Raw genomic sequence first — 25343 nt, 5'->3', positions numbered from 1 at the left:
AGAGGAAGTGTCCCCACCGACACTCTACTCATAACCACTGGATCTAAGGTGTCTGGTGAGGATCCTCTTCAGTATATTGGCTCAGTAGATTTGATGGTACAGTTCCTAAAGAGAGCTCTGTGCTGAGATCTCAAAGTCTGGAGTAGTGTCATTCCTAGGGCTGAGAGTGGGACCATCAGACATAGGGGCTGGCCTCAAAACCTGGGGGTCTAACTGGACTTCATTCGGAGAGGATTGCAGTTTCAAGTGTTTGAATGGTGCCAAGGAAAGGGTTTTCATGGAGGTCTGTAAATTCCAGTTCCTCCTGGTATGAAAAGGTTCTCCAGGGAAAGAAATCTGGAGAGTGATGGAGGTTGGTGGTGCTCAGAAGTGTGCGCTGGCTTCAGAGTTGGGAGAAGGGCTTAGGACTAAGACTCCGAGTAGAAGTACCTGCAAGTTCTATAGAGCAACTTCTGACCTCAGAGCTCTGATGGAGCTGATGATACTCATTCTTTAAACTCTATATTTAGATGTTTCGAGAAAGCAATGAATGGAGCAAACATTTTAAAAGGTATTTTGAATGTTTATTGTAAATTCACACTTGGAGTATCTGATTTTCATTGACGTATTTTGTGCTCAGAAGTTGTTATATGCTTGTTAACCAGTTTACAAAAGCTATGAAACACAACAAACTTGTTTATAAACCATTCAGAGCCCTCATCTAAAGCACAGAAGGTCAAGGAGTATCTTTATGTTGACTTATTGGTTTCTAACTTTGCAAGTAGATGCAACAAAAGTCAGATTTACAGTTATGAAGTTAACTCAAGAATGTCTGTAGTGATTTGAATATTTCCTCAAATAACCAGACGTCAGTGTTTAGCATGTTACCAAAAATTCACTTCCCACCTCTCATTTCAAGTTCTATAAGTCCATTGAAGCCAACTGACTCCTGCTTTGATGCCCTGTCTGTAATGTGTCAGAAGTCAGTTGACACTAGGTATGTGAAGGACTAGTTGACTATCCGATAAGCAAATGCTTATCAGATAGTCAACAGGACAATCGACTAGTTGCTCCCTTTCCCCTGCTGCCTCTATCAGAGGCAGTAAGGGGAGGTGGTGGTGGGAGTGGGGGGGACAGGGACAAAAGAGAGGGGATTTCAAAGCGCTTATGAGGAACACAGCCAAACTTGGCCTCGTTCTTGCTTTCATTGTTATGCACTGTAAAAAGTCTGGTCAAGTACATACACTACAGTAACTGGTTTCAGCATTTGTTGGCGGTAAAGATAGAACTCCACATCTTATTATTTTGTCATTCTAGCTGTGCTGATGCAAATCCCTTGCTGTGGACAAGGCCCAACTCAACTTCAGTGAAGGTGGATCCACTTTATTCCATCTTTAAGCTCTGGCTATAGTGTTGTTCATAATTTATACCAGCCAGGGTCTCAAGTAAGATATTTGGCAGTTTGTGAGAGCAGTTAGGATTGTGCTTGTATTGCTTTGTCTAAATCATCTACTACTTCCTGCAGTTTATGTAGGCTGGGATGGACATTCTCCTCCATCCACTCTTCTACGGTGCACATGTAGAAAACTCTCTCAAGGGCTGCTTGAAGCTCCTGCATCACAGCATTCCACTTGGCTAGAAGACTAAACAGAAGCCAAAGGAAGAAGTGAATAGAGCGTGTTGCATTGCATGTTATTCACAAGTATTATTATTCACAAGGATGCCAACTGCATCTACTTAATCTGCAATTAAGTCATGATAAAAGAGATGAGATGAGACCATTAGGTGATCCTTTACAGAGAAGAAATGGAATACAGCGTACTGTGCTGGAGCTTTAAAGTTTCACTTCTGCAGAAAAAGGTGTATATTTTACAGGACTGCAATGAATTGAATGCCGCAGGACTGTACCTTATGTTTGGGGGCTGCTAATCCCTGCAACTCTCTTAGGCTACGTCTAGACTGCAAGCCTCTTTCAAAAAAGAGCATCTAGACTACCACAAGTACTTTCGAAAAAGCAAGCCGCTTTTTCGAATGCGCACCCAGGCAGTCTGGATGCTCTCTTTCGAAAAAGCACAGTTTGCATTACATAGCACCTTTTTTCGAAAGCACTTTTGAAAATAGGCATTATTCCTCATAAAACGAGGCTTTCTGCGGTCAAAAAACTGCCGCATTCTTTCGATTTACTTTCGAAAGAACACACCAGCAGTCTAGATGCAGGGGAAATTTTTTCGAAAAAAGGCCACTTTTTTTTAAAAAAAAACCCCTGTAGTCTAGACACACCATTAGTGTTTACAAAAATGGGGCAAAAGATGGATGAGTTAAGCAGGAACTGTACTTTTTTTTTTTTTTTACTTGAACCCTAACTTTGAATTAGTAAAAACTTAAAAAACAAGAAACAATCTAGTAGCACCTTAAAGACTAAAAAAACATATAGATGGTATGAGCTTTCGTGGGCAAAACCTACTTCTTCAGATGACCAGAGTATACTCATTTCTTGTTAGAAATTCAGTGTAACATATGAATTCACAAAATAGACTATAACTTTAAATAGGTTGGAAGGATTAGTTTATCAGTAAATATGGATTTACTGCACACACACAAATCAGTAAATATGGATTTACATGCACACACACAAACTAAAAAAAAAAAGTGATCAGCTGGCTTATAAAACTTTAATTAGCTGAATGTCAATGTCTGTCAAATGGTTATTGTCTGACTTCTTGTACCGCAGTGATTTCCCATGACTGTAAAAATGTAAATAGATACAATTGAAAAAATAAATGCTTAAAAATAAACACTGATATAGTCAGTTTATTTTGCTAAGCTTAACTAAATAAACTCATGAATTGCATATGCCAGTGGACTGGGAGTCAGAGGATCTGATTCTATTACAGATCATACCACTTCCTTTCTGAGTACCAGTTTTCCCAATCTATAAAATGGGGAGAGCGATATGTAGATCTGTGGATTAAAAGTACTATACTAGTTTCACTTCTGTGACACAGCAAAAGTTTCCTTTGGGATAATTCTATACTTGCATTTCATAGAGTCAAATTCAGATCAGGATACACTTCTTCTAGGAAAGATCTACATACTTCATGTTTGACTGTTTTATAACAATTAAATTATTTAATGCTGACTTATTCCAAATGCTGGTGTTCAAGCAGCACTTATGGAAAACTGCAATGGCTGGAGACCAAGTTTTCACAGAATGTTTAAAACACAGGCTTGATTTCCCGTAACTTGCAAAGGAGTGCTGATTTACCTTAATGCATCTGGCTGAAAATGATGCACCATTATAGGATGAACAAGCTTCCTCTTTCTGTGGAAGGGGCTGAACCAGCCAGTGATGTACCTGAAAATACATCACAGTTAAATATTCCATGAAACAGCAGTGACTGAACATAACATAAGAACATAAGAATGGCCGTACTGGGTCAGACCAAAGGTCCATCTAGCCCAGTATCCTGTCTACCGACAGTGGCCAACATCAGGTGCCCCAGAGAGGGTGGACCGAAGACAATGATCAAGCAATTTGTCTCCTGCCATCCCTCTCCAGCCTCTGACAGACAGAGGCCAAGGACACCATTTTATCCCCTGGCTAATAGCCTTTTATGGACCTAACCTCCATGAAATTATCTAGCTTCTCTTTAAACTCTATTATAGTCCTAGCCTTCACAGCCTCCTCTGGCAAGGAGTTCCACAGGTTGACTACACGCTGTGTGAAGAAGAACTTTATTTTATTAGTTTTAAACCTGCTACCCATTAATTTCATTTGGTGTCCTCTAGTTCTTCTATTTAGGGAACTAATAAATAACTTTTCTTTATCAGCCCTCTCTACACCACTCATGATTTTATAGACCTCTGTCATATTCCCCCTCAGTCTCCTCTTTTCTAAACTGAAAAGTCCCAGTCTCTTTAACCTCTCCTCATATGGGACCCGTTCCAAACCCCTAATCATTTTAGTTGCCCTTTTCTGAACCCTTTCCAAGGCCAAAATATCTTTTTTGAGGTGAGGAGACCACATCTGTACACAGTATTCAAGATGTGGGCGTACCATAGTTTTATACAGGGGCAGTAAGATATTCTGGGTTTTATTTTCTATCCCTTTCCTAATAATTCCTAGCATCCTATTTGCCTTTTTGACCGTCGCTGCACACTGCGTGGAAGTTTTCAGAGAACTGTCCACGATAACTCCAAGATCTCTTTCCTGATTTGTCGTAGCCAAATTAGCCCCCATCATACTGTACGTATAGTTGGGGTTATTTTTCCCGATGTGCATTACTTTACACTTATCCACATTAAATTTCATTTGCCATTTTGTTGCCCAATCACTCAGTTTGGTGAGATCTTCTTGGAGTCCCTCACAGTCTGCTTCTGTCTTGACTATCCTAAACAGTTTTGTATCATCTGCAAACTTTACTACCTCACTGCTTACCCCTTTCTCCAGATCATTTATGAATAAGTTGAAAAGGATTGGTCCCAGGACTGACCCTTGGGGGACACCACTAGTTACCCCTCTCCATTCTGAAAATTTACCATTTATTCCTACCCTTTGTTTCCTGTCTTTTAACCAGTTCTCAATCCAAGAAAGGACCTTCCCTCTTATCCCATGGCCATAGAATTTACACAAGAGCCTTTGGTGAGGGACCTTGTCGAAGGCTTTCTGAAAATCCAAGTATACTATATCTACTGGATCCCCCTTGTCTGCATGTTTGTTGACCCCTTCAAAGAACTCTAATAGATTAGTAAGACAGGATTTCCCTTTACAGAGACCATGTTGACTTTTGTCCAACAAATTATGTTCTTCTACATGCTTCACAATTTTATTCTTTACTATTGTTTCGACTAATTTGCCCGGTACTGAAGTTAGACTTACCGGTCTGTAATTGCCAGGATTGCCTCTAGAGCCCTTTTTAAATATTGGTGTCATGTTGGCTACCTTCCAGTCATTAGGTACGGAAGCCGATTTAAAGGATAGGTTACAAACCACAGATAATAGCTCAGCAATTTCCCATTTGAGTTCTTTTAGAACCCTTGGATGAATGCCATCCGGTCCCGGAGATTTGTTAACATTAAGTTTTTCTATTTGTTCCAAAACCTCCTCTAATGACACTTCAATCCGGGACAGTTCCTCAGATTCATCACCCACAAAGGACGGTGCAGATTCAGGAATCTCCCCAACGTCCTCAGCCGTGAAGACTGAAGCAAAGAAATCATTTAGTTTCTCCGCAATGGCTTTATCGTCCTTGATTGCTCCTTTTATAGCTCGATCATCTAGGGGACCCACAGGTTTTTTAGCAGGCTTCCTGCTTCTAATGTACTTTAAAACATTTTGTTATTTCTTTCTGAGTTTTTGGCTAGCTGTTCCTCAAAATCTTTTTTTGCTTTTCTTATTACATTTTTACACTTGATTTGACAGTGTTTATGTTCCTTTCTATTTATCTCACTAGGATTGGACTTCCACTTCTTAAAAGATACCTTTTTGTCCCTCACTGTTTCTTTTTCATGGTGGTTAAGCCATGGTGACTCTTTTTTAGGTCTCTTGCTATGTTTTTTAATTTGGGGTTTACATTTAAGTTGGGCCTCTATTATGGTGTCTTTAAAAAGTTTCCATGCAGCTTTCAGGGATTTGGCTCTAGTCACTGTGCCTTTTAATTTCTGTTTAACTGACTAGAACAGATGACTACAAACCAGACTAAGGCGATGTAAGAAGTGGTTTAAGTTGGAATCTACTTCACACTGTTGGAGACACCCTTGCACAGTTATCGAATGGATCGAATGCAGGCTAAATTAATGTTAGGGAGTCCAATTTGTCATTTTATGTGTCACCATTGAACTTGGTTGAGAGTGATAGTTTGTTTCCTAAGCCACAATGTTTTGCTTTTAACTTAAACACTAATGTTTTTCTTGTTGGAAGTTTTAGAAATTACATTTTGCCTTCAATAGCAGTAAAATTCTGATTCAGCAAAGACTTTAAACATGTGTTGTGATAAACAAGGATGGATTTAGGCAAATGTTTGGGCAATTTGCTGAATCCAGCTATAAATGTATTCTCTGCTGAGATCACTATTTCAGAGCAGAGAGTAATGTAATCCTTCACTTCCAACTAAGCTCAATAACTAAGAGCATTAGCAACCTTAGAGAAACAAATTTAACTTTTATTGCACCATTGATGTATATTATGGGCCCATCACTTACAAGGAGTCACAGCAAAAATACCGTTTCTTTTTTTTAATTACCTGTTTCTTTCAAGAAGTTCATCCACGGAGGGCTTCAGATAGAAACAGATCTGAGTCACAAATTTGAGGATGTCACTCCCTGGAAAGGTCCCTAAACTTTCACTGTACAAAGAGAATATGTCAGTCTCCAAAATTACTCTGTAGTATATCAAGAAGCATCTGACTAGCAAGTGAGGCTTTTACCTCATGAAAGTGTCAATTTCTAGATTGGAGAGCCCCAGCTGTTTCTCCACATTTTCTTTAACCTTTTCAGAATAGCCACCTGGACAAAGGAACCACCAAAGAAAGAGGAGAAGAAAAGTGAAGCCTTGAATGGCAAAAGGGGGACACAAATGGCTACAGTACAATTAAGGAGGGATTTTAACTCTGCTTCCACTGAAGTCAAAGGTAAAACTCCTATTCATTAACTTTAAGAAAAGTTTCTGAGGTTACTTTCCCCACCCATATAGTCTCCCAAAAGAAGAAATGCAGAAGACAGAATTGAGCCGTAAACTTATTCTACAGGTTGAGGCCCAATTTACTGGCTGATTGTGCTCTAGTGTAACTATTCAGGTTAGGGGCTTTTCCCCCCCCTGAAATGATTACACTGATTAAATTGCTAGGGTAGATGCAATTATACAGGTGTAAATACCTTTTACTGCTATAGTTTATGCCCCGTCCCATCAGTACCTTTATGCTGGTAAAGCTACTCCCATATTAGTGGGGCTGTTCTCCTTTATCCACATTGGTATAGTTTAAGCAGAATAACGTGTGGGTGTAGACAAGGCCATAGAGTGAAAAGTGGTCCATGTAACCAATCTCATTTTTGCATGAGCAATGAGTCAAAAATCATTTTAAGCATATTTGTTTCAAAAACAATTCATTGCTTCTAATGCTAAAAACGATTATGGTTGAGAGAAGAAATCAGTGTCAAGTTATGAACTAATCAAAAATAAAAAAGGATTAGTGAAATAAGGTTCTTTATTAAACGAATATAACCACACAACGGGTGGAAACCACAGCAGCTATTAGTCATGCCCGTCCGAAATTAGATTAGAAACACATTGTTTGTGATCTAACAATTTTCATTATCACAGACGGGTGGTTAAATTTAAGAGGTAGTTTGATCTTACAGAACTTCAGTCACAGTTAATTTTCTGGTCAAACAGGTATTAGCTCTGACAAATGATACAGGCAGTGTGTACCGTTCTGTAATGCCTGCAGAGAGACAGCTAGCGATGGAATTCCCACTGGGAGAAGCTCGCATAAGACAGAGAAGTGGTCATACCTGAAATAAATAGTGTCCATTCAATGATTTGCTGTAAATAAATGCTGTAACAGTGCAGATTGTTAACATTTCATCCAACAGTCTCAGTGTGTTATACACATTAACCCATCTCAGACTAAAACACATCCTAACTCCTCTTCCAAGACACCTCTTTTACTGATGTGGAAACTGAGAAACAGATTACTTAATCTGCCCAAGGCAAATCAGGTAGGTCCAAGTCTGAGGCTCAGACTACACTTAAAATACTGAAGCAATGCCATGGCAGCACTTTAATAGTGAAGGCGTGGCTGGGACCAGTACTCTGTGAACCATCTAAACAAGGAACATAGATCCCAGTGCTGGGAGCCTGCTTACACTGGTGCTTTACAGCTCTAACTTGCTGTGCTCGGGGGGTGGGTTTTTTTATACCCCTGAGCAAGAAAACTGCAGTGCAGTAAAGCAGCAGTGTAGACATGGCCTACTTTAGAACTCAGGATTTCTGGGCCCCAGTTTAGCTCATACCTCTGTCCCATGAAAGCCTTCCTTTTTCCTTTCTTATACTTACAATAATTTCTTCATGTAGATTTGTGGTGTTTGAAATCATCACCACAGTAGTTTACTCTTTTAGCTACAGGTTGCACTTCTATAAACCAGAACTCTCTGGTCTAGCAACAATAGGGTTGTCAGATGGTTTCAGAAAAAATACCGAAAAAAAAATAGGACCCCGAGAGTTGTTAAGCAAAACCAAAAAACAGCGTGGCCCCTTTAAGATACACGTGGTGTGTCTTTTTGGCCCTAACAGGCTGCTGGCGGCCACCTGCCATCTTGTCTCCCTGCACTGGGTCGGACAGCTCCCCTGCGGAACCCAGTAAGCACTAGGGTTGCCAAGCTCACTCCTCATTGAGCTGGACAGCCCAGGATTTTCGCCTCCTGGCCGGGGAAAAAAAATCAGAAAGTACCAGACATTTTAGGTGTTCAGTATTTTCTGATTTTTTTTACTGGACAGGAGGTGAAAATACTGAACTGTCTGGTTCAATACCAGACACCTGGCAACCCTAGCAACATCTGTGGCCCAAGAGGACCATGGATGTTCCAGGATCAGAGAGCTGCAAGGGATGGGGGTGCAGGGCTGGGAGCCCAGTGTGATGGAGGGGGGAGGAAGTCAGGAGCTTGGCATGCAGCCCAGCTGAGCTGTAGCTCAGTTGGGCTGGGGGAGGCAGAAGCAGGAAGGAGCTGGAAAGCCTGGTGCACAATTCAGCTGAGTTGGGTTGGGGAAGAGGGAGTCAGGAAGGCTGGCACATGGTCCAGCTGGGTTACTGGGGGCGGGGGAGGGAGGAGAGGGGAACAGTGTGCGACCCAGCTGGGTGGCTAAAGGAGCTGGGAAGCCCCGTGGGGCAGCAGGAAAGGGGTAGGGTTGCCAGATGGTTTAACCAAAAATACAGAACCCCCCTGCCCTCGCCCCCCAAAAAAACACTGTTGAGGGGGACCAAAGTTAAGCAAAAACAACCCCCCCCCCCCCAAACACACACACCAGCATGGCCCCTTTAAAACCTTTTTTTTTGGTCTGTGGAACCAGGTAAGTGGGGTGGGGGGAGGTCTCTGGGGGGCTCCAGGAGGGGCCTGGGGACTGGTTGGGGGGGCGGAGGCTGGGCCCGGTTGCTGAGTGTGGTAGGGTTGCTAGGTGTCTGGTATTTTCACCTCCTGGCAGGGAAAAAAAAATCAGAAAATACCAGACATTTTAGGTGTCTGGTATTTTCTGATTTTTTTTACTGGACAGGAGGCGAAAATACCGGACTGTCCGGGTCAATACCGGACACCTGGCAACCGTAGAAAGGGGGTGGGGATGGCAACAAGGGGGCCAGAAATGACCTCCCCATGTCCAGCAAAATCCCTCATCCAGGACCAATCAGTCCCGAAGGCGCTGGATCAGGGAGGTCCAACCTGTAGAAGGAGATACTTTTAAGTGTTTAACCACATTTTTATGAGCCCCCATTTTCAAAGATTTACTGGACTGGGAGTTCAAGCTACATTCACATTTTTCATCCTGTGAATCAATGGTTCCCAACCTTTTTAATACCAGGGGCTGGCAAACCCACTCACAAACTTTTGGTAGATTGGTAACATTTTATTTGCATATTTTCAATAAATATTCAAATATGCAAATAAAATGTTACCAGTCTGGTCTAGCAAACCCATTCACAAACTTTTGGCATAGTGTAAAAAGCCCGACCCTAGGGCCCCAGTGCCAGCCCTAATCCCTAGAGCCCTTCATCCCTCTACTACCCCCCCCGTGCCAGCCACTGACCCCAGAGTCCCCTGCACCCAATCCCCCCAGTGCCAGCCTCTCGCCCTCAGAGTCCCCTAGTGTCAGCCCGCCTGCCCCAAACGCCTCAGTGCCAGGCTCCTGTTTCCAGAGCCCCACTGCACCTAATCCCACCAGGTTCCCTGTGTCAGCCCCCAACACTAGCCCTGTCCCCTGTACCAGTCCTGCCTCCCTAGCCTCCTTATTACTAGCCCTACCCCCAGAACCCCCCAGTGACAGCTCCTCATTCTGGATGATACGGAGCCCCCTTGGTGTCAGCCCCCTCCACCCCCAGAGCCCGCCAGCACTACCCTGCCCCCAGAGACCCTGTGCCTGCCCCACCCCTCTCACGTAGCCCTGCCTCTGCCTCCCAGTGGGAGGGCTGTGCTGAGCCTGCAGCGTGGCAGCCAGGCCCCAGCTGAGTGCTGTGGCAGTCGGGATCCGCTTGGCCCCAGCTGAGTGCCATGGCAGCTGGTCCCCTGCCAAGCACAGCTGCAGCGATTGGCCGGGGCCGAGTGCTGTGTGGAGCCCCACGGCCGCAGGACTCAGCTGGAGCCAAACGCCACGTGAAGCTGTGCTGCTGTGGTAGCTGGGCTCCACACGGAGCTTGGCCCTGGCCGAGCACTGCAGCTGCCCATCACATGGCCCTGCCAGCTGGGTGCCATAGCGGCCACTGGAGCTGGAATTGGGACCACAGTGAAGCTGCCCCAGCAGGAACAGCTTCACTGCCAGGCCACTCACCCTGCTGCTGCGTGGGCGGGGCTCATTAGCAGCTAGGGGTGTGGCCTGGTGGTGTGCGGCAGCCCAGCAGGCAGGGGTTCGGAGCCCACCGTGGGTTCGCAGACTGGTGGTTGGGAACCGCTCCTGTGAACGATAAAAAATAACTTGTACTCTCAGAGTGCAAAAAATTTCAAGGGAATCTGTGGAATGGTCTTTTTAAACAATCACTGTCTGTAGGCCATTTAGTTACTTAGATTTGTTCTGTCGGGGTTGAATACTAGTATAGGATGAGGAGAGTGGCTTCCATGCATCTGCAGAAACGTGAAAGAAGAGTAAAATATACCTCAATTCAGCGTGGTACAAAACAGCATTTAAAAAGGCTGAAACTCCAACTTTCAGTTTGCCATAAGACCAAACTATCGGAGGTGTCTCCAACAAGAGACATTTCTACTAATTAACCTCCTGTGCTACAAAATACAAGATCACTAGTTATGAATGTAATTGAATGAACATGAATTTTTTTTACTCCCAGGTGTAGCAAATATTAATCATCACTTGGATTTAGGCCTGGACAGCTTTGTTTTTCCCTCCACACTCCATTGCCTGGGGCTAAGGACTGTAAGGAACCTTATGAGACCTATCAGCATTACTCAGTTACTTGGGGAGGAGCTGTGAGTGAGCGACATCAGGCACTGCAGTATTCCAGAATTCCCTGCAGTACTTTGGCTCCTGTGGAACATCTCTTGATGCCTATTTTGATAGGCTACGTCTACACTGGCCACAATTTCCGGAAAAGGGATGCAAATCAGGTAAGTCAGGATAGTAGGAATAAGAGATCCTCTGGAAAAGGGCTTTATTCCGGAGGATCGCGCCAGTCTAGACGCTTTTTTTCCCCTGATTTGCATCCCTTTTCCGGAAATTGTGGCCAGTGTAGACGTAGCCATACTGTTTGGTGGGAAATTGTTTGCACAAATTCCATGCAATTGCTTTAAGGATAGTCCTTACCTTTGCCAGCCAGTCAGGGCGATACCTTGGAGCATATCAGCAGGGATGCTGTTTGCTACTTTCAGCCACTGGAGATGGTTTTTCAGGTGGTGTCCAATGGGGGTCAGAGACTGATTCACGCCACTTGCTCCTTTAAAGGCACTAGCAAACCACAGCTTGAGGAAGCCACACTTGCGGTACTTTTCAATGAGAAGCACTGAAATAGAAGACCAAGGTACAGCACAAGGTGTTCAGTGTTAGCCACATTTATTCCTGTTCAGAGGAATTCTGGATTTTAAACCTCTGAGTTTGAGCTAGAGGGAACCAGAAACAGTGTAACACTTTTACTGACTGAAACACACAGTCCATTTATTCACCAGAGGCTACTCTGGTTGCAGTCTCTGAAGCCAAAGTCCATTTGCAGGCAGGTGTCTGCCACTGGCTTTTAGTGAGATTCTTGCTAGCTACAAGATCAGTCCATATTTTCATGGTACTTAATTTGGGATCTGATTCTGAAAAGCTCACTAATACTATTGGCTTCAATGGGATTCCTTACATGGCTAAATGTTATTCACTCGAGTAAGGGCTGCAGAACTGGGCATCTGGAATACTCTGCAGATGTTACAGCAGAGTTCACACAGGGTCAATTTCTTCTTTCACTCTAAGATAAATCACAAGTTACTCTCCCAAAGATTTACACTGTATCCAAATCAGAGCCAATATGAATACTTAGAACCTTAGAGATTAAACTTAAGTCTCCTAAGAAAGCTGGGGGTATATTGAATCTGTGGAGCACCAAACAGCCATTAGGTGTTACAGTAACAAAGTCCTACACTGCACCTAAAACATTGATCAATCAAGCTGCATTTCTCAAGGCTGTAAAAATGTAGCTGCAGCTAGGTCAATGGAAGGATTTTTCCATTATCTCCACAGCTGTCACCTGTTGAGGTGGTGGATTTACTATAGAGATGGAAATGTTTTCACTGCTGTACGAAGTAGCTACACTACGGTGCCACCACAGCACTTCTAGGATACATATACCTGAAGCATTTCAAATTGGGGATATGAATGTTTACCTGGTTAACCGGTGGGAGCTAGGGGAGCTCTCAGCCTGCTGTGGGCAGGGGGCTGCTCTGGCCAGGTTGGAGCAGCTTCTGTCTGCAGGGTGCTCTGGCCTGCCACAGGCAGGGGCTGCTCTGGTGTCCTGGCTGGAACAGCCTCTGTCTGCAATGAGACCAGGTGCCCCACAGGCAGGGGCTGCTTTGGCTGGGACACTGGAGCAGCCCGTGCTTGTGAGGCACCCTGACTCTCTGCAGGCAGGGGCTGCTACAGCACCCTCTGGCCCGCCGCAGGCAGAGGCTGCTTTATGATGGCTGGTACAGCCCCTGCCTGTGGCAGGGGGGCCCGTCCAGCCCCTCCGGTCTGCCCGCTCCTTTAATTGGTTAACTGGTTAAACAATATGTTTAACCAATTAACCCGTTAAACAGGATTTTACATCTCTTATTTGAAAGCAAAATCTTTAAGGCCTGATCTAACTTCCATGAGAATCAAACAGGAACTTTTCCTCTGACTTCCAGGAAATTCGTATGAGGCCTTTATTGTGGGATTTTCAGAAGTGTTCATTAGTGGCCTGACTGGACCCACTGAAGAAGAACACTCAGTAAGCTTCAGCAGGAACAGAGCTAAGGACTTTTTACAATGACATCCCTTCTTGACTATACTGATGCCCAGGCCATTAAAAACAAGATAACATGGTAGACATGAAAATCCTTCACAACAAGAGTACAGACAGACAGAACAGGTACAATTCCATGAAGTTAAAGCAAAAGGTGTGATAGTGTGAAAAGGTTAGAGATTCTGATGACAAACAGAAGGTGTTAAAAAAGTGATGCCGGCAGTTTAAGAAAAGGGTAGGCTAAGATTATCTTTCCATATATTTTGATAGGAAGAGGCCCGACTTCCCTTGAAAAACCTTTTCAGCAGCAATAATCAGTGTGCATAGATTCTAACAAGATCTGTGTAGTTGTCTCCATTACTTACAGAGATGGGTGCTGCAGCAAAAGTTTCTGATGTCAGAGGACCATGTGATATAAGAATTAGAACCTGGCTATTTTTAAGATTTAATGGAGAGTTTTGCATACTCTGAGAAGTTCAGAACCAACAGCACAAACCTTTGCCATCCTCATCGAGATCCGGTGCATAGTCCCAAATCATTGGCTCCATCAGCTGAGCTACCCCAGACTCTAGAAGGAGCAGAATGTGTTTTAAGTGATGCCGAATGGTCAGTTAAAGCTGCAGTAATCAGCTCTCAATCAAATCCCACGGGATGGGTTTGTCAGCCGCGGATGCAGATGTTCTCTACCCAGACAACAGACATGAGCACAGGCAGATCCAGAGCACAAGTCCCATCTGGCCTCTTCCACAGTGAGAGGCAGTTCAGGCTCCATTCAGTCCCTAGATTCTTTCCTGAGACTGTCAGCAAAGGGCCCAATCAGTGGGCCAGTCAGTGACCATCCATAAGATGGAACCCATCTATTGCCTAGACTAAAGCCAGGTCTATATTGTAGCGCTGCAGTGGCATGGCGATATTGGTACAGCTGTGCCAATGCAGCATGTCCAGTGAAGACGCTCTATGCTAACAAGGGAGAGACACCTCCAAAACTGGCATAAGCTACTTCGGCGGAAGAAGCTCTCCCACCGACACAACTGTGCACATGAACACTTATGTTGGTGTAACTTATGTTGCTGGTGTGTGTGTGTAAATATTCACACCTCAGAGTTTTGCTGAGATAAGCAGTAGTGTAGACACAGCATAAGAGTTCTTCATCTCCAGCCAGGCTCATTATCCATCCCCTGGGCTTACCACTGCATGTGCTCATGGGAACAAAAATGTAGCACAAAGGTTTAATCTTGTATTCTTTGTACATATAAAGCTTCCACCAACTTCAGTGAAAATTAGGTATGTACAAAGCTGCAGGTTTGATCAATAGTTACTATATAAAAGATTAATTCACTTTAAACATTGAAGAAAACCCGGCCATGGAGAAGCCACTGCCAACATGAGTAAATGTTGCAAAAATTCAGTGTTTAACCCAAACTCCATTTTAAACTGTTCAGAGCAGATCTTAGTGCTAGCGTGGCGACAATGCTGATGGTTGCTTAGGTCCCTGTTTATACCAGGACTGCACTCAAGTTTAGCAATAGTTGGAAAAAGACTAACATGAACAAGGCCACAATTCAGCAGTCCCACAACTTAGTTCTGGGTGACAGGCCTATACTCTCCTATAGACAACCACCTAACCTCAGGAAGATTCTTACCAACAGCCACAGGGCATACCACATTAAAACTAACCCTGGAACTTTCCATGAAACAAACCCCGTCGCCAGCTTTGTTCACATATTTACTCTGGAGGCACCACCATTGGACCTAACCATGTCAGTTATACAATCAAAGGCTCATATTCCTGTACATCCAGCAATGTGCTATATGCCATCATGTGCCAGCAATGTCCCTCTGCGATGTATATTGGACAAACTGGTCAGTCACTTCGCCAGAGAATCAATGCTCACAAATCAGACATCTCCACACAGAGAAACCTCTTAGCCGACATTTCAATCAAACTGGCCATCCCCTTAAAGACCTGACAACATGTGTCTTATTTCAAAGAGATTTTAACACCAGATTACAGAGGGAGACTTCAGAACTTTTATTTATGCTAAAATTCGACATGTTGTGAAAGGGCCTTAATTTAGATGATAATTACCTAAAGGGGAAGGTGGTCATAATGCCCTGCACCCTGTTGGTGCCCTCCCTGTGGGGAGTGGATCCCCAGGTGAACAACGTGCATATTTGGATAGATAACCTTGGGATACTTCCCTCAGGATGCTCAGAGCCATAAACTGCTGTTATCTCCCTGCCTGAGCAAGAGAGAGCTTTCCTGGAGCTTAAACTGTGTGTTACTTCCTTGCCACACCAGTCTGTGCACCTGGCCAGCAAACTCTGTGAGCCTGCCAGTCTAGCCCAGGCCTTACGGGAATGTGCAGTGAACCCCAGATCCCAAGTTCCTGAGAGACATCACCTGTTGTGTCCAGTCTCTCTCCCCAGATACTCACATTAGAAAGACATTACAAAGACAGCCTCCCCACCTTTTGATATTCGTAGTAACACCAGAGTAGCCACTTAATTGATTCTTACACTAAGCAATTTCCTCCTTCCTTGTCTCTTCCTCCTCCCCTTGCCCCCACCTTCTATTCTATGTAGCTGATTCATTACTGTATAATTTGTTTACTTCTTCATTGTATCCCTCTGTTATATAATGGTCATGCCAATTCACTTTCAGAATATGATCTGAAGAAGTGGGTCTGCCCCATGAAAGCTCATCACCTAATAAACCATCTTGTTAGTCTTTAGAGTGCTACATGACTGCTTTTTTTGTTTTACCAAGATCAGACTAACATGGCTACCTCTCTGTTACAATTCAGTTCTAGTCATCACTGTTACATGCACAGTAATAAGGTGCAATGTTAGAGACACCAGGTCATGGCTTCTCTTCATGATTCTGTACCACTAGCCTACAAGCACTTCAGTAGAGATCAACTCCTGACTGGTGCACAGATACTGCCCAGGCAAGGGTGGAAGTTTAGTAAAGCTCCATGGGATTTTTGTAAATGGTCAGGGAAGACAAAGACCCACTCATCATGGCACCTTGCTCTGCTAGGTACTTATATGGCATCCCTGATATCACAGTATCTGAGCCCCTCTCTGTCTAATGTATTTATCTGCAGGGCTGGCCTGTGAGGTGGGGCAGTGTTGTTATCCCCATTTCACATAGGGGAAACAATCACAGAGTGGCCATGTGACGTGCCCAGAGTCACTTAGGAAATTGATGGCAAAGCAGGGAATTGACACACGTGTTTCTGAATCTAGGGCTGTGTCTACACAGTGGCGCTAGCTCGAAATAAGCTACTCAAATTGAGCTATTATTGGAAGCTTATTTGGAAACAAACTGCTATTCCAACAAGTCCCTTAATCCTCATGGAACAAGGTTTACCAGGACGTCGGAATAGCAAGCCCGTTATTTTGATTGCATTTCAAAATAACAGGCATGCTGTTAAGATGCAGAAAACGCTATTTCGGGATACCGGACATATCCAGAAATAGCGGTGCATTCTAGACATACCCTAGGACTCTAGCCACTGGACAATCCTTCTTTTCTCCTTAGTTCTTTGTGAAATCACTGAATGACAAGTTGCCCAGTATGGTGTTTCAAACACGAGCATTTAGACTTTATTATGCTATGAAGTTATGAGAGGTGTCCTGCCGAGCTTACATACCTGTCAGTGTTTCCTCACTCACCCCTCTGAGCATATCATCCCATACAATGGGCTTCACTGCTGGATGAGACGAGACCATGCAATTTGCAACAGCTTTCATGTGGGACAGACACAGCTTCTCTGTGCTGTTCTCTTCTTTCTGCAGCCATTGCTTTGATTCCTCACCTTCACCAAGATAGTAGACCTGGGAGCACCAAGCAAAAGATCCTACTTTACTGTAGAGGCTCTTTTAATATGTCTCCTACTTCATCCCTATCTTCTTATTCTCCCTTTGGCTTATCAGAGAGAAGACAAAGGGGTAGGGAGGAAGGGATTCCCTGTCTGTCCCCCCTGAGCTTGTAGCAGGCAGCAAGCACAGAGACTTCACGTGAAAGATATTAACTTATAATAATGCAGTTTAAATCTCATCTCACAGCTGGTGGCATGCCAGCCTCAGTAGCTTTCATGTGGGGCTCTAAGAGCCCAGGAAAGCCTCTGCAGGTTGTAGAGACATGTGTGTTGTGATGACAGAAAATCTGCACAGAAATGAAGGGGTTAAATATCTTAATGAACTAAGCTACTTAACGCATTTTCAGTGATGCTGCAAGTTAGAGTAACCACTAGGCAGAACCTTGAGCAGAACAGCGTAAGAGTCATCCCATCTGTTTCTGAATCACACGTGGGAATGATGGAGATTCCACAACATCTCTACGCAATTTATTGTGGTGTTTAACCATCCTGACAGTTAGGAAGTTTTTGCTAATGTCCAAGCTAAACCTTCCCTGCTGCTTCTTGTCCTATCATCAGAGGTTAAGGAGAATAATTTTTCTCACTCTTCTTTATAATAACTTTTTAGGTATTTGAAAGCTGTTACATCCCCTCTCAATCTTCTTTTTTCTAGACTAAATGAACCCAATTATTTCAATCTTGCCTCACAGGTCATGTTTTCTAGACCTTTAATCACATTTGTAGCTCTTCTTTGGACCTTCTGTAATTTGTCCACATCTTTCCTGAAATGTGGCATCCAGAACTGGAAACAATATTTCAATTCAGGCCTAATCAGTGCAGAGTAGAGTGGAAGAATCACTTCTTGTGTCTTGCTTACAACACTCCTGTTAATACATCCCAGAACGTTTGCTTTTTTTGCAAGTGTTTGACTCACATTTAGCTTGTGGGTCCACTATGACTCTTAGATCCATTTTTGTAGTACTCCTTCCTAGACAGTCATTTCCCATTTTGTACATGTGAAATGTCCTAAGTGGAGTACTTTGTATTTATTCTTGTTGAATTTTATCTTATTTATTTCAGACTGTCTCTAGTTTGTCCAAATAATTTTGAATTATAATCTTATCCTCCAAAGTACTTGCAACCCACTCCCAGCCAGATATGATCCACAAACTTTACAAGTGTATTTTCTATGCCATTATCTAAATCGTTATCTAAATAGAAACAATGGTAAAGCTCTGAAAATCACATGGAGCTGTTACTGGGTTTAGAGAGGGGTAGGTGAGAGATCGTGATCCTGGAAAAAGAGGCCTGAGTTTCCAAAATGGACAGGAGATTTTTGTCAGCAGAACATATGTTCTGTTGGTTATTATTTGCAGAAGTGGATAGGAGTCATAGCCCAGGACCCTACTCCGCTAGGTGCTGTAAAAATCACAGAAAAAAGATGCTCCCTGCCCCGAAGAGCGTAACTAAGAAGGAACTTGGCCAGGATAATGAGACTAATATCTTAGTTTGAAAAAAACCAACCCCAATATATATTTGATACATAGTATATATTACCAGTTAGGACCTCAAATTTGAAGTCTGCTCCAAAGTGGAAGATCTTTCAGACTATGGATCTTACTCAAGCCAAATGCTGAGTTAGAACCATCTTTCTGGAGCTAATAATGTACTTCTATTAGTTCCTATTTAAAAATAAATTGCTTCCATTGCAATCACATTTAGATTTAGCTTCTCAGATCTGAGATCTTGCTAGTTTCCTTGCTTGAAAAGGGAATTTCGCTCAGATGTGTCCTCAGCATCCATGACTGAAATCTGGAGTTTCTGGTACACCCAGCTACCAAAAGATTTCTAAGTGAATCTCTGCTTTGTCCCTCATCACCAGAGAGAACCTGTGTTATTAGGAAGTATCATACCTCATCAGAGCCTAAGTGAAACCATCGTACGCCATCATGTAGTGTCACCACCTGGTCAATCATTGCACTGACCAGCCTCAGGGATTCCTCTTTGTGCGGGTTGAGGGCATTTGGAAACATCTCCACCTCCCGGAGGTGAGAAAACTCTTGGTGTTTTAGAACAAACTGCAGGAGAAGAGATGTACAGATGCAACCACAGAATAACTGCAGGACTGGCATAACTATGAAACTGACTCATGTCACTTTGGGACCCAACAGACTCCACTGTTACAATTCTGGAAATGTTGCTGTGCATAGGAAAATGACAGAGGCAGAGGACTAGCCAGGGCCAGACACAGCAAAGGCAGGGCACATTCTGATGTTCCTATTCCTTCATAGAGCATCTTATCCCAGAATACTGCTAAGCAGTGGCTGTTCTCCCAGATCAGAGGGATGTGCACACTCCATCATCTCATCTCATTCTTGTAATCAACATGTGTACACGGGATCACATGGATAACTCTGGTTACAATTGCATCGGCTGTGTGTCTGAAACCTACAGCAGAGAGGGAAGTGGCAAGGCAGGTGGTATGGTAGCCTGATTGGGCTAGGTGGTGGAATTTGCCAACAAAAACAATCTGTCTGTTTATCTGTTAGGGGAGGAAATATTATCTTGTTAAAGCCTTGGAATGGGAGGCAGGAGAGGGTTCTATTCCTGGCACTGCTAAGGCCTGCTGAGAAGTCCTTTCTCTGTGCTTCAGCTTTCCCACATGGAAACTGGGGATAACTGTCTCACTGGAGGAGTTGAAAGGACAAATTCATTAATGTCATTGGGGTCCTTTGGGACTGTTGGATGGAAGATGCTATTAAAGCTCAGTCATATTATCCCCCAAATGCTAAACACTAGCAATGTCGATGACCCATAGCTATTTGCTGCTGTGCAGAATTTCCTATGCTACATAACATCCTCCAAGTGCAGAAATGTGCTTACTTCCATGTGTCCAAAGGTCTGCACCAGAGGGATAACTTCTAACTCATGCAGTTTTGCCAGATTTAAAATCTCTTTAATCTCTGAGGCACTAGGAAGAGAGCGAGAGGGAGAAATCGAGAGAGAGCACACATACTTGGTTTAGTCACACCAGGCTCCCTGAACAGAGCATTTAAAGTTAACCAAAGCCAGTAAAAGCTCTTCACAGACTTTACTGACTGTATAGGCTGCAATTCAATGTATAAACATATATGGTAGTGAAGGCTTCATGGAGTTAACAGTGGACAGAAACACTAACACAGTTGGAAGGGAAAACAGAAAACCAAGGCTGATATTTAGCCTGGATACCAGGGATAATATTACCTTTACGTGTGAAAATTATCCTAGGATTCTTAGTGACCATGTGTGGTCAGAAGCCTACTTTTATTTCTAGTCTAAAAGCTGGCATCTTTTACAGATTTTACAGATTGGGGAAACTCAGCCTAGAGGTTGAGTGATTTTTGCAGGGCAACCGAGAGAGGTAGTGGTAAAGCTAGGACTGGACCTCAGGTGCCTCTTGTTCAGGATATCAGACCACACCTCAGCTCAGCACTGTATTGGACAGAACTGTCTCATCTACTGAATCGCCTGCACTACTTCCTTGAGTTTTCCCAACAGGTATCCCAGCCAAGTCCTGACTTGGCCCAACAGACAAGAGCCCAAGGCTGTGGACCAGAAGTAAGGTGAAGGGCTGATTTTAAATGCAGAAAAATTCAATGAAAAAAATGCCAAAGCTGTATTCCTGGTAGACACAAATGGGAAACAACAAATACACAATCACCAGCGGGACAAGTTCTCCTTCATTCCCTCCCTGCTTTGGGAGTGAGGGGAGGCTTGCTGTTGCATCTTCATCCCCTTCATAATGCATTTTCACTTTCTCAGCCTCATATTGCAGCTACCACCCTGCCACCACACCCCAATGCAAAGACTATATAACACTCCTTTTGGAAACAATTAGTAACAGATCATCAGTGATTCCTCTGGACTCCTAAGATTGGCATATGATACTTCTCTCCCACCCCCAGGAGCTTCTACAAACTGTTCCAGATGTTCAGTCCAAGAGGCAGAAACCAGGACTCAGCCCATAGCCTCCTCCATATCAGTATGAGAAGGCCACCTAATAACCCTTGCAAGACCCATCTGACTGCAGTACCTGTAAGCATGTTTTGCTCTGAGTGGCTTCAGCTCTCCCTCATAAGGAAACATGTCCTCATACTCAATGAGAAGGCCATTGGCACCAAGGATACGAAATAAAGGAAAGATCTACAAGAGAAAGAAACCACGGAAGATTTGTGTCTGGCGTGTAATAATGCAATCCATGTTCACAACAAACAAGTCTGACTAGCCCATGTCTCACAGCGTTCTGTTGCACATAACTCAAGGTAATGGCAGCAGGATGTGAATTCCTCATGCATTTGCAAAGCATTCCCTTTATTTTGTGTGGTGAATTTAGCACTAGTGGAGGAGGCAGGGATGACAGCTTATTCTGCATCAAATAGAAATCCTAAATCATTATTTCCTTCTAGGAAAGGAGGGAAGTTACTGCAGTTTATCAGTAACATCTTAAATAAGATTTACTGAGACATTTTGGCCTCTGGATAAATCACATTTTCCGCTCTCCTCAATCAAACCCATTTGATTCACAACATTCTCACTTGCAGTACACACGTGACCTCCAGCTAAGGACTGAAAGCATTTTGGAGTTGATTCAACACTCTGATCTACATACAATAGATGTGTTACCTCAGCCAGGTAGGAGACCTTTGGTGGAGCACCTTTGAGATCCAAGTGCACTAAGTGCAGCCCAAATGGGGAGGAGCCCGTCATTTCTTTTCTTCTTCTATCTTCTTAGCATGGCAACTGACTTCAGAAAAAAACAATTATTTTACTTAGGGAAAAGCAGCAATGTTATCACTGGGAGTATTTTCTTAACCAGGGGAAGAGCTGCACCTATAAAAAGATACTAAAAACACAAGCTAAACCATTGGTGCTGAAATGTAGATCACAAGCCCAGTTCTATTCCCAGCTATATCAGATCCATGACACTGGCACGTAAGAGAGCAGAACTGGATAAGGGATTCCTGGCTTGTAATTCCTGAATGGAGAGCGAGTTGTGAATTTTACACATCTGTGGCACCTTTTACCCAAAGACCCGAATGTGATTCACAGCCAGCCATTTAACCTCCCTGTTCCTTTGTGAGGAGACAGAAAAGAATCATAGAATCATAGAACCATAGGAAGAGACCTCAGAAGGTCATCAAGTCCAGCCCCCTGCTCCAGGCAGGACCAATCCCAACTAAATCAACCCAGCCAGGGCTTTGTCAAACCGAGACTTAAACACCTCTAGGGGATGGAGACTCCACTACTAATAAAAGGGTTATTCTTATCCCTGTGCTATACAGATGGAGACATTTGGAAAGAGTGACATTGACAGTTCAAATCTCAGAGGGTTGGTCTGTGTTAGTCTGTATCTGCAAAATCTACAAAGAGTCCTGTGGCACATTAAAGACTAACAGATTTATTTAGGCATAAGCTTTTGTGGGTAAAAACCACTTTGGGTACGTCTACACAGCAACATTACACTGTGTTATTTCACTAGCAACATTACGCTAGTTATTTCGAAATAACATAGTCTGCATCTACGTAGCAGGCAGTTATTTCAAAATAATGTCAAGCTGGAGGACTTCTTACTCTGACTCCTGTAACCCTCATTGTACGAGGAGTAAGGGAAGTCGGAGGAAGAGTGCTCTATTTTGAAGTAAGTTCTGTGTAGACACTCCCAGTTTTGAAATAAGCTATGCAATTGATGTAGCTCAATTTGCGTAGCTTATTTTGAGTTAAGCCCTGCTGAGTAGATGCGTGCTTAGATACATCTTGCATCTGATGAAGTGGTTTTTACCAACAAGAGCTTATGTCCAAATACAGCTGTTAGTCTTTAATGAGCCGCAGGACTCCTCATTGTTTTATTGATAGTTCAAAGTCAGACAGGATGTCAGTGGAAGAGGGTTGGTTCCATGTTGTAAGTGGACAGAAGATGCAGCTAAAACATGTTGTGTTCCAGGCTACGCATCTATCGCCAGTGAGAATCTGGATGCTGGTCTGAGGCCACACGGTAATTAGATTAACCATGCTGAACACCACTTTTTTATGCCCCACACCAGCTCCCAGGGCTTGTTTACAGTCACATCTGCGGATTTAGTTTGACTGTTCTTTAGGGATGTAAGAGAGAAGTCGATTAGTTGATTACCCAATAAGCCTAAGCTTATCGGGTAGTCGAGTTGACTACTCACATTTCCCTGTCCACTTGCCCACCTCCTGGATGTAAAAGGAAGGTGTTGAGGCCTACCCAGAATATGTCAAATGAGCACCAGTTTAATTGTAATTGTAAAGGAAAGGCAGCATTGTGAGATACAAGAGATGTAAAATAAAAACAAAATTTGATTAGATGACCAACAATAACCCCACTTTTAGGGAAGTAAGTAACTCAGACAGCGATATGCAACAAAGTGCTGATTACCCCAAATGGAGCAGACGAAAGTTTTGAAAGGGCAGAACAAGACAACAAAAATCTAATGTCAGCAATTGTCAGGAGAGTGGAGGAAAACTGAAATACCGAAACAGGGTATATAAGGTTGGATGGAACAGACCAAGGACGGACGGGTTGCGAATCCAAAAAGCTAGGTTTGATCAACCAGGGTTCCCTCCCCGGTGCTGAATCTCGCTGCCGCACATAAGCTCCGAAAGGGGAACAACACCGGTCGTAAGTTGCAATGAAAAATCCCAAAAAAGGAGAAACATAAAGAAAAGAATATCTCCTGAATCTAAGCAATGCTTCTATCTTAACGTGAGTATTAGATATTTGTTAACTCCATAAATTGTTTAAAGGTAAATCAGGAGGGTATGTCTGTAGGAGGAGTTATTATTTCTTGTTTTTTAACTGTACTGTTTTTCTACTTTTTATTTGTATATTACACGGTCTTAAAAGAACCAAAGAGGCAGAATTGATTTAAATGAAAAATTAATTATAAAGTAAATAGAAAAATAAAAGTCTCAGTTTAACCCTAAAAAGAAGTATTCCTCTGTCGGCGGTTCCAAATCCTCTACAGAACCAAACCTGGTTACAGAAACTGGACAAGAACAGAACATCAGAGTAGCTGTAGAAAGCAGGAACCCCCCCCCGGCCCAGGAGCGAACGCTGCGTCTCTCCAGAGGGGAGGAGAAGTGGAGCAGCTCAGGGCTGCCCCCATCGCTCCTGTGCGCGGCAGCTACGGAACCACCTTTGCTCCCCCCCACTGGGGGTGGCCGGGCCAGCTGCAGCCCCCCCCCGGGGCAGTTGAACCCCCCCCGGGGCAGGCCGGGGCAGCTGCAGACCCCCCCCGGGGCAGTTGAACCCCCCCCCGGGGCAGGCCGGGGCAGCTGCAGACCCCCCCCGGGGCAGTTGAACCCCCCCCGGGGCAGGCCGGGGCAGCTGCAGACCCCCCCCGGGGCAGTTGAACCCCCCCCGGGGCAGGCCGGGGCAGCTGCAGACCCCTCCCCCCGGGGCAGTTGAACCCCCCCCGGGGCAGGCCGGGGCAGCTGCAGACCCCCCCCCGGGGCAGTTGAACCCCCCCCGGGGCAGGCCGGGGCAGCTGCAGACCCCCTCCGGGGCAGTTGAACCCCCCCGGGGCAGGCCGGGGCAGCTGCAGACCCCTCCCCCCGGGGCAGTTGAACCCCCCCCCGGGGCAGGCCGGGGCAGCTGCAGACCCCTCCCCCCGGGGCAGTTGAACCCCCCCCGGGGCAGGCCGGGGCAAGTGCAGACCCCCCCCCACTCGGAGGGGGTGGGGGTGGTGGTGGTGGCTGCGGCACTTGCAGCCCCTCCCCCCTCGGGGGAGCCGCCTGGCGGGCGGGGGCAGAGTGCGTCCGGCCCGCGGCACCCACCTGCCCCTTGCCACGCTCCCGTCTCTGGTATGGATTGCTCTTGTCTGTGCTGCCGCCCATTCCCCGCGGTCCCTCTCGGAAATAGATTCCGTAGCCTCTTTCCTGGCTGCTTTCCAAGCACCGGATCGCTATCTGGCATGGATTACTCTTGCCTGTCCCTTCCCAGCCTTATTACTCGGCTAGGTATTACTATGGCCTGCCTCGAACCTTGCCTATGCTCTATCACTCTGATGTAGATTGCGTTAGCCTATCGGCGAATCAATTTTCATACCTCCTGCTCCATCATTCTGGTGTAGATGGTTTAGGCCTGTTTTGCTCATTGCTCTGACATGGATTACTCCTGTCTACTGCCTTTTCTTGCCTGCCCGATCACTCCGCCTTGGATTTCTCCGGTCTGAATTGCTCGCCGGCTTTCTGTGTCTGGGATGGATTGCTCCCGCCTGTTCTCCAGCCTCAGCAGTGGCTGCTGGAGGGCATCGCTCCGCGCTCCCGG

General features: G+C 44.6%; 2 protein-coding genes across 4 annotated transcripts in view; one reads left to right on the top strand and one right to left on the bottom strand.

The window, feature by feature from the left end:
- Nucleotides 1–997: 997 nt before the first annotated feature.
- On the bottom strand, nucleotides 998–25261 carry HEXD (hexosaminidase D). 3 transcript variants are annotated; one of them, XM_006132387.5, is made up of 13 exons: nucleotides 25122–25261; nucleotides 21677–21797; nucleotides 21087–21196; nucleotides 19898–19985; nucleotides 18928–19092; nucleotides 16808–16991; nucleotides 13645–13716; nucleotides 11495–11690; nucleotides 7406–7488; nucleotides 6405–6483; nucleotides 6222–6323; nucleotides 3245–3334; nucleotides 998–1622 (listed from the first exon to the last, which is right to left on the bottom strand). In XM_006132387.5, the coding sequence occupies exons 2-13, from the start codon at nucleotides 21758–21760 to the stop codon at nucleotides 1454–1456; spliced, it is 1422 nt and encodes a 473-aa protein (XP_006132449.3). In that variant the 5' UTR covers nucleotides 21761–21797; nucleotides 25122–25261; the 3' UTR covers nucleotides 998–1453. The 3 variants fall into 3 exon arrangements, with proteins under 3 accessions (XP_006132449.3, XP_006132448.3, XP_075759657.2); XM_006132386.5 differs by lacking the exon at nucleotides 25122–25261 and adding an exon at nucleotides 24851–25066; XM_075903542.2 differs by lacking the exons at nucleotides 13645–13716; nucleotides 25122–25261 and adding an exon at nucleotides 24851–25070.
- OGFOD3 (2-oxoglutarate and iron dependent oxygenase domain containing 3) overlaps nucleotides 25205–25343 on the top strand; it is an 83143-nt gene continuing 83004 nt past the window's right edge. Inside the window, exon 1 of the mRNA XM_006132382.5 lies at nucleotides 25205–25343. Coding sequence (XP_006132444.2) covers nucleotides 25276–25343 — 68 coding nt within the window. The 5' untranslated portion in view covers nucleotides 25205–25275.

This window comes from Pelodiscus sinensis, chromosome 20 (genome assembly GCF_052426305.1).
Source record: "Pelodiscus sinensis isolate ZL-2025 chromosome 20, ASM5242630v1, whole genome shotgun sequence".
NCBI lineage: Eukaryota > Metazoa > Chordata > Testudines > Trionychidae > Pelodiscus > Pelodiscus sinensis.
The sequence above is the reverse complement of the archived record's forward strand: the minus strand, read 5'-3'. Positions and strand labels throughout refer to the sequence as shown.